General features: G+C 60.2%; 1 protein-coding gene across 1 annotated transcript in view; it reads right to left on the reverse strand.

Moving 5' to 3' along the window:
* Positions 1-8,101, reverse strand: part of MYOM3 (myomesin 3) — a 48,757-nt gene extending 40,656 nt beyond the window's left edge. Inside the window, exons 1-5 of the mRNA XM_055332767.1 lie at positions 7,980-8,101; positions 4,903-5,081; positions 4,261-4,341; positions 3,536-3,695; positions 2,618-2,775 (exon numbers count right to left, since the gene is read on the reverse strand). Of these exons, the coding sequence (XP_055188742.1) occupies positions 2,618-2,775; positions 3,536-3,695; positions 4,261-4,341; positions 4,903-5,063 (560 nt within the window). The 5' untranslated portion in view covers positions 5,064-5,081; positions 7,980-8,101. The remainder of the gene's footprint in view (positions 1-2,617; positions 2,776-3,535; positions 3,696-4,260; positions 4,342-4,902; positions 5,082-7,979) is intronic.
* Positions 8,102-8,620: the final 519 nt, after the last annotated feature.

Below are 8,620 nucleotides of genomic sequence, written 5' to 3' on the forward strand. Positions count from 1 at the left end.
TTGTGTCCATGGCAACCAAACAGTGCCACACCCACATCCCACCCCCAGGCTGCACCCTCTTCAGAAAGGAGCCCTACTAAATCTCCTTGGAGGAGGGCGGTACCTAATCTCGGTTGCCAATCTTTCCACCTCTCCTAGGCCTGGGGGCCAAAGTCAGGTCGTCCCACCCCCACCTATCAGGAACATTCCGACACCTCAGCCTGGCCAGCTTCCAACTTTTCCAGAAAAGTAGCAGCAGCTGCAGCTCTGGGGAAGGCCCAGACAGCCAGAGACCTCAGCGCTCATCTTGCCCCCTCTCTGGGCCCCCGTCTCCTGCCTCACCGGCAGCCCCTAGAAGGCACAGACTGTGCAGGTGACCCTAGTGGCAGCCAGTCATAAAAGAGCATTAAGCCGGACAACAGCGGTGAGGCGCGCAGCCCAGAGCCTGGCTCAGAGAGGCCCTCAGAAAAGAGTGAGATTTTTACTATTTATCTAAATGCTTTTTCTACACATATTTTGGTATCGGATTTTACTTTTTAAGGCTGCTTGGCCTGGAGGATTGATTCGACATCAGATAGAATCACGGCCAGTGCCCACTTCTGCAGTGGAAACGTCGCCACACTGGACCTTGCCTAACTCGTCCGGTGCATTCAGGAAGTGCCCAATAATTGCTGAATGAATGCACTTGTCTGACAAGCCTGGTGCACTGGGCCCTTCCTCCTCTTCAGCTGGGGGAGAGGGTCTACGGGGACCTGGACAGAGCCCTGGAGGCCAATCCCAGGACAGGGTGTGGCCCTGCCCAAAGCGGTAGATGATGGAAAACCAGACCCCCCAAAACCAGGAGCACCAGGGCCCACCCGAGTTGCTCCCACTGGAGGCTCAGCTCCCTGTTGTGGCAACGTTGCTGGCAGGGTGGATACGAGTCCCCCTCCTGGGAGGCTCCCCCGGAATGCCTTAGACGTGGGCTGCTCAGTGCCAGGGCAGGGCAGGGCAGGCTTGGCTGCCAGGCCGGACAGCTGAGGGACTGACCCCCCCAGCCCAGTCCAGCTGGCAGGAGCAGTCCTCCTACCTGACCAGCCGCTTGCAGGCAGGGACTGCCTCGGTCCCCACAGAAATCCAGAGCCCAGCACCAATTCCAGCTCCTGGCACGCTGTTTTGAACGAATGTCATCTGGCAATGACCAGCCCGATGCCAGCTCCCTCTATGCCTTTCTTGATTGCTCCCGGCCTAAGTGCTTTCTATGTCTCTGACTTCTGAAGCGTTACGTGCGCTTCGGGAAAGAATAACCATCGCGATTACCCCTTTGCTACTTTCTAGGCCGGTAGAAACACCAAGGCTGGGAGGCAAAAGACCGAGTCTGAGTTCTGACTCAAACTGGCTGTGTGACCTTAGACAAGTCACACTACCTCTCTGAGGCATGGGTGGCCCCAGGCCTCAAATGAGAAGAAAGTGGTGAGTCAGTAAAAGTGGGTGCAAGTATACGATACTGCTTTTTTCTTTGTGATCTCGGTCATTTGTATGCTTATCCTCTCTCTCCAACTAGACCATCATCTATTTACCCTCAAGATCTGGCTTATGTGCTGCTTCCTCTGAGAAGCCTTCCTGGATCCTCCAGAGGCAGCCACTTCACTGTCTTCATCTTTACTCTTTTATTTCAAATCGCACCCATGAATGTTGCCATTTCTCTTGTGGGCCGAGAGTTCTTTGAGGGGTGATTGTGTCTGGTTCATTTCTATGCCTCAGTACCTGAGTCTGGGTCTGGGGCAGATTATGCTGCCGGTAACCACATGTTGAAATCCTTTCCTTGTCCCCCAGCAGGCCTGATCCCAGGCCTAACACCCAGAGGGAGCTCTGGGAACAGGCTCAGCCTTTCTCTAGCAGGCCTGAGAGTCCTGAGGCTGCCATGCTCACCCCTAGGGGAGACACCTGCCGCCTCCCCTGCCCACCCATCCCCTCCACCCCCTCTGCCAGCAGGGCCTAGACTTCTGCTATGGTTGCACTCTTCTACTTTCCCAGCACCTCTTGAGTTCTGAGGCTTCCATGTAGCCGTGGCATTAAATCCTCACCACAGGCAGGCTGGGCAGGAGGCCTTCAACCCATTTTACAGAGCAGGAAAACTGAAGCAGGACCAGAGAGGTTGAGGCGTGGCGGCCACACACTGATACAGTAGAGAGTGCTGGGTCGGACAGAAGGCTCCCACTCCAGGTCTGAGCTCCTCGCTGGGGGGTGGGTCCTGCCCTTCTCGCCTCCCCTCCTGCTCCTCTACCCCCTGCCCTGCCTCCCACCGTCATCCTCCAACCCCGGGGCGCCCAGCTCAGAGCAGCTGGCCACCAGAATCATATTTTTACAAGTGCTGGCTCTCCTGCGGCCGCGTCTTCCTGCCCCAGGCTGGCCCCAGGCTGGCCGAGAGGAGGCTAAGAATAACTCCGCGGAGCCTCGCAGCAGCTGCTGCTCTCTGGGGCGTGGGCAGAGCTCGGGGTCCTGGGCTTGCAGCTTCTCTAGGCAGCAAGAACTTCTGGGGGCGGAGGTGGGCTCCCAGAAGGGAGGTGCTGGGCTGTGAAGAGCTTGCACTCCTTGCTCCTTTGCGGCTGGAGGCTCAGAGCCTGAGGCCCCCTTGTCTCCTGCCCCAGGGGCTTACCAGGTGACCTGGGGCGGAGGCGAGGCCTGGACGGTGCAGGTCAGCAGGACTGTGGTGTGCTCCCAGACGGCGTGGGAGCGCAGTGGGATCCAGAACCAGGGCCCCCGGCCGGAACACAGCTCCCTCAGCTCCTTGGCCTCGCGCACCTTCTCCTCCATCTGGAGGCGGGAGGGGATCTGTCACTCCCGTGAGCCAGGAGGTCACATCTCCGTCTTTGCTGTCACCGCTCCCCCTGACACTCAGGCTCTGGAGTCAGACCCACGTGGGCTGGAGCCACCCCCGTCACCCACCGCCAGCTGAGAAGCAAGGTGGCGCGGAGGGCAGGGCACGGCACGGGCTGTGGAATAACTGGCCTGGGGTCAAGGCCAGGTTCTTCTGCTTCCTACCTGTGAGACCATAGGCAAGTCCTCAGTTTCTTTATCTGTAAAATGGGGATGAGAATAATACTCCCCCCACCTTCCTGTGGGGTTGGGGTGTGGAGTAAGTGAGTTAGTCCGTGAAAAATCACGGGCCCTGAGAAAGCCCACGTCAGTGCTAGCTGTGCTCGCGTGCCCTCGGGAGGCGGCACGGAGGGTGGCTTCAGATCCCTGACGTTTGTCAGGAATAGTGTTTCCTGACGCTCTCCTGTGGCCTGGGCACTGGGAAGGCCTCTTTACCAGCCCGACCTGGTTTGATCCCCACCTGGGCCCCCAGAGTCCATACACCGCCCACACATCTGTTTTACAGATGAGAAAACCGAGGCTCAGGAAGGGCAAGCGGCTCGCCCGAGGTCACACAGCTGGAGGGCGGGGACGCCGGGGCTCAAACCCAGTCCAAGACCAGGGCCTGGACTCTTCCCCGATGTCCAGCTGCTCCCTGAGAAGAGGGCAGGTGGGGCGGGCGGCTCGTGAAGGTGACGGGTCCCCAGACCCCCCTCACCCGCCACCTCAGCGCCTTCCGGTCCCGTCTCTGGCGCAGCACCCACTGGGTCCGCAGGAAGGCGATCTCCGTCCTCTCCCAGTCGTTGCCGAAGCCCACTCGCTTCTGCCCTCGCTCCTCCAGCTCCACGGCGGAGGTCTGGCGCCTCAGCTGGGACTCCCTGGGGGCAGAGGCCGGAGGCCAGGGCGCAGGGTTTGTGGGGGGCCCCGCCAGGCCGCCCGTCCTGCCCGACCGGCATTGGCGGCTGCACCTTAAGGTTCTCGAGGACAAGAGCAGCTTTTAATACGCTCTGGCCTCCCAGATACCCCATGGGCCCTGCTTACAGTCGGTGCATAATAAATACTATGGATCTAGTTCCCTGAGCTCTTTCACAGATCTTTGTTCCTCTTGTCTCCACGATGGCCAAGTGGACGGGGACAGTCCCCCTATCACCTAGGGCAGGGACTTGCTTCAAGCCGGCCAGGACCAGGACCCAGGCCTTCCAACCCAGGACGCGGCGTCTGGCGAAGCCCGATTGGAGTGTGGACCCCCACCCTCTCCCTCGGGATGAGGGGTGGCCCCTCACTATTGCTGGGGACCCATCCAGAGAGCGGGCTGGGCCCTGCCGCTAGATGTGTAACTTCGGGCAGCTTCTGTGAGCCCAGAGTGGGAGCCTGGAGAGGCAGGGACTGGACAGGGTGGCCCTCCCTCGGCCCCGTGTTCTCTGCAAGGGTCACCTGACTCACCAAGATTTCTCTGAGGAGGCCGTCAGAGCCAGGGCTGCTGCGAGGGCGTAGTCTGCGGCGCTGAACTGATACTCTTCCTCACTGCCCGGGAAAAGGGAGTTAATGGCTCCTGCCCGATCCAGGGGATCTGGCCCAGGTGTCCCTGAGATTGAGGCAGCATCTACCTGCCCGTCTCAGTACATTAGCTGGTAGGGCTGTGCCTCCCCCCAAGACTGGGGCCTCCACCAAGCAGGGCTGTGCCTCCCCCCTCAGACTGGGGTCTCCACCAAGCAGGGCTGTGCCTCCCACTTCACACCGTTTTCTCCAGAAAGAAGGGTCTCCGAAGGACAGTGTTGTACTTCTTACCTCAGATTGGTCTTTTTTTTTTTAATTTTTATTTATTTATGATAGTCACACAGATAGAGAGAGAAGCAGAGACACAGGCAGAGGGAGAAGCAGGCTCCATGCACCGGGAGCCCGACGTGGGACTCAATCCCGGGTCTCCAGGATCACGCCCTGGGCCAAAGGCAGGCGCCAAACCGCTGCACCACCCAGGGATCCCTCAGATTGGTCTTATGCACAAAGCAAGCTATGCCTGCCCGCTCAGACTGGGGACCCCTGGGGACAGGGCAGGGGCCGGGGTAGGGTCCCTGATGGTCCCACCTGCTGCGGAAGGTCCGCCTCCGCACCGAGGAACCCATCTGCAGGCTGTGCTGTCGCTCTTCCTTGTGCTCCTCCTCCTGCCGGTGTTCCAGCCGGTGGACCTCCACGGCCTGGGGGGGCCGGGGTTCCCCCACATTTCCAGGGCTGTGGGGCAGAGTCATGGCTGCGAGAGCGACAACCTGCCAAGCCAAGGAGCATGGTCACTCCACCAGGCCCATCCCTTCCCCGAGTGGTCCTCTCGGCATCCCCGGGAGGTTTGTGGGGTCGGGGGTTCTCTCTCCAGGGGTGAGACAGAGGCGTGGAGGCCGGGGAGGGGCAGGGACCGGGCCGAGGGGACAGAGGCCGGCTGTGCACTCGTGGGCTAATGCACCACGCGTCGCCCTCTGCCGCTGAGTGAGGGCCGCCCGGCACCGGAGCAACAGCTCTGCCCTCACCTTGCCCGTGACCTGGGCCACGCCGTCCCTTCTTTGGGCCTCCACTTCTCAGATGACGAGCCATCCCACCCCGTGATGTCCGAGGGCTGCTCTGTGACTCGGGATGGGCAGGGGTCCTCACTCCTCCTGCATGTGCCCACCCAGCCCTACCTCTGCGCCTTTGCCTGCCCTGATGGCCACGTTGGAAAGATCTTTGTCTCCTCCTGGTCTGCTGAGCACCACCCAGGCTTCACAGCCCAGGCTGACTTTCCGGGCTGGTTGTCGAGGTTAGAAGAGTGCTTGGAGCATAGCAAGTGCCATGTAAGGGTTAGACACTAGCATTGTTTTTCTAAGTAACACTGCCAAAACCAACCGGCCACCTAGAATTTTCCTTCCTTTAATCCTTTTTATGCTTTTCTGTCCCCACGCCACAGTTCAGCTCTGATTTGGAAAAAAAAAACCTCCTCCCATTCGATTATTTCATATGTGTACATCTTCGCTCTCTTCCAAGATTGTAAGTGAACTAAAAGGAACAACAGTGAGTGCTCACAATGTGCCAGACCCATCATCAGTCTATTTTGCTGATGAGGAAGGAAAGTGCTAGCCCAAGGTCAGCTGGTTGGTGGTGGGACCATGACTGGTACCCAACTCTGAGCTCTCTTGACATCTATGTCACATGCCTACTGAGGGCCAGGCCGCGGCTATGGCTGGGGACCCCGTGGGCCACACGGCCTTTCTTCTCATAAAGGGATCACAACTGAGGGATCCCTTTTGTATTCTAGAGGCTCAGGTCTGGGCCACAAGTGGTGCCCAGTAAGGGTTGGATCACGTGGGTGTGGAGGAGCCTCAGGGACCAGGGAGTAAATCCACAGATACGGAGAGGTGGGCAGGGAGAGTGCGAGGCCCATCAGCTGGCTAGCTTTGGGTTCTTACACAGAGTTCTTTCCCAGATATGGGCCTTGGTGTCACCACTGGGTCTCTGAGGGCCCCTCTGATGCTGAGGCTCAGGGATGCTCCGCAGAATCCCTGGGGTGGCTTCCACACCTCCTCCAGGGGCCAGTTCTTGTGGGCAGGGCTGGGGTCTGGGAGGCTCCTTGCTGGGCCTTGACCCGAAGTCGTCCCTGACCCCAGCCTCCCTGAGGTCTTCCCCGCCGAGCTGGAATGTGTGTGTGGTATTCTGACCTGGGTGTGAACATGGCAACGAAGGATCACTTCTCTGAGTCCATAACATGGGAGATGGGCCCGCTGGCCTCATCTGAGCACCCTGGCCTGATGGACGTGTTGTGGGGTGTCGGGGGGCACAGGCTGCTGAGGGACAATCTTAGTGGGCTTTTACTCCTTCTTGTTCCTAAAAGTTTGTTCCCTTTCAGTGTCTGGATTCCTGCAGATTGTTAGCCAGGAACAAAGGCTGCACCAAAACTTCCTTGGCCTCCTGTGGATGACGTGAGCTGAACGTAACAGGACAGTCACTCCTTGGGCGTCAGGCCTCTCCTGAGGGATAGGGTCTGCTTGCACCCGGAGAACGACTGGCCCACGCTCCTTGTGTGCCTCCTTCCTCACAGCCCCAGAGGAGCACCATGGGTACCACCCTGGGTGGGGAGGCCCCCTTCCCCCAGCTCTCCCGGGACACCGTGGCCCTGGCCCTAGCAGCTGAGGAACGTTCCCTGGCGTCAGCTGCTGGCTCCCTTCCCCGGATGCTCTGTTCCTGATTAGCACCGTGGCGGTGGGGGGGTGGGGGGGTGACTGGCACCCAACCCTGACCTCCTGGGCCTCCCGCAACCAGACCCCTCGCTTTAGCAGATGAGCCATCAATTCTTTTTAAAGCACTGACTGAGGCTCGGGATTAAGGCGCAACAGGAGGGCAGCGCCATGTGGGCCTGCCGGGGAGGGGTCGGCGGGGGTGGGCCGGCGGGGGACCTGCCGGCTCCCCTCTCCTGGGGGTACGAGGCCTGGGCCACGGGTCCTGCAGCAGGGCCTCCCTTTGCTCCCGAGCCCCGCTCTGCTTTCCCACCAGGCCTTCTGACAGGCACCCCCCGGGCACGAGGGGGGGGCAAGGAGGCCTCTCCCCTTCCTCAGGAGGGAAAGAGAAGGCCAGAGGCCGAGTGACCCGCAGAGCCTGACGGCAGGAAGCTGAGTCCTCCGAGCGCCCCCAGCTTCTGACCCCGCCGCTGAGCAGCTGAGGCAACCCCTTCCCTCTCTGGGCCTCGGTTTCCTGCCAGCGAGCCCAGGCTGGCCAAGTGCCCTCCTGGCCCTGGGGTTCGGGCCTTGAGGGCTCACTCCCTTTCCCTGCCTGCCCGGTGGGCCAAGTGGGCCTCCGCCGGCTTTGCTTTAGCCCTGCGGCCCTGCCAGCTCACCCCGGCCCGTCTCCTGCGCCAGCATCCCCGACGCCTCTCACATCACAGAGGGCTCAGCGCAGAGGACCCGGGCCGCACAGCAGCGACAGGGGCTGCGGGGCACAGAATCCCCTCCCATTCTCACTCGGGTGCTACCTGGGCACGTGTGTACTTTCTCTTCCCAAATCCCCCAGGCTCCTTGCCCAACACACACACACACACACACACACACACACACACACACACACACACCCGACTTCCTAATGGAAAGCTGAGGGTCTCCCTTTTTGAAGGTGTCCCTCCCGACCCCGGATCCCTGGAAGTCACTCACAGAAGCAGCTGTGCCCACTTAGGCGTCTCTGGGGAGAAGATTCCAGAGGATGAGAGGGACCTTGGTTTCTTCTTGCCCCGGGCTCAGCAGGGACTGGGAGAAGAATGTGATCCTGGAGCTTGCATGGGCCTTAAATATAGCAGCGCTGAGACAGTTGATGACAATGGATGGGAACTATGGAGGGGGGGCAGAGAGGAGGGGCTGTCCTGTCAGTCCAGCATTGCTCAGGCGGCAGCAACAGGTGGAGCTGTCCCCACCCCCACCCAGCCTCCGCACACTGCTCCTTCCCTCAGCCTGATCCCTTCTGCCAGGTTCTCACCCCCACCCACTCCCCAACTGAAGTAGAAAGAAGATCCCCCAACAGGTCAGCCCTGGTTGCAGGGAGAGCAGATAAGGAGCGGTTCTCCCAGTGGCTGGGCTTCTGACTGGCGTCTCTGATCTGACCCCACCCTGTGAAAAACGGAGCTGGGAGACTGGACACTATTTGTAAAGACAGTGGAAGGAATGGGACCTAAAATGAGTCTTCAGGGACACCTGGTGGCTCAGTGGTTGAGCGTCTGCCTTTGGCTCAGGTCCTGATCCCCGGGTCCTGGGATCGAGTCCCGCATCGGGCTCCCCGCAGGGAGCCTGCTTCTCCCTCT

The sequence above is a fragment of the Nyctereutes procyonoides genome, unplaced genomic scaffold, assembly GCF_905146905.1.
Source record: "Nyctereutes procyonoides isolate TBG_1078 unplaced genomic scaffold, NYPRO_anot_genome, whole genome shotgun sequence".
NCBI lineage: Eukaryota > Metazoa > Chordata > Mammalia > Carnivora > Canidae > Nyctereutes > Nyctereutes procyonoides.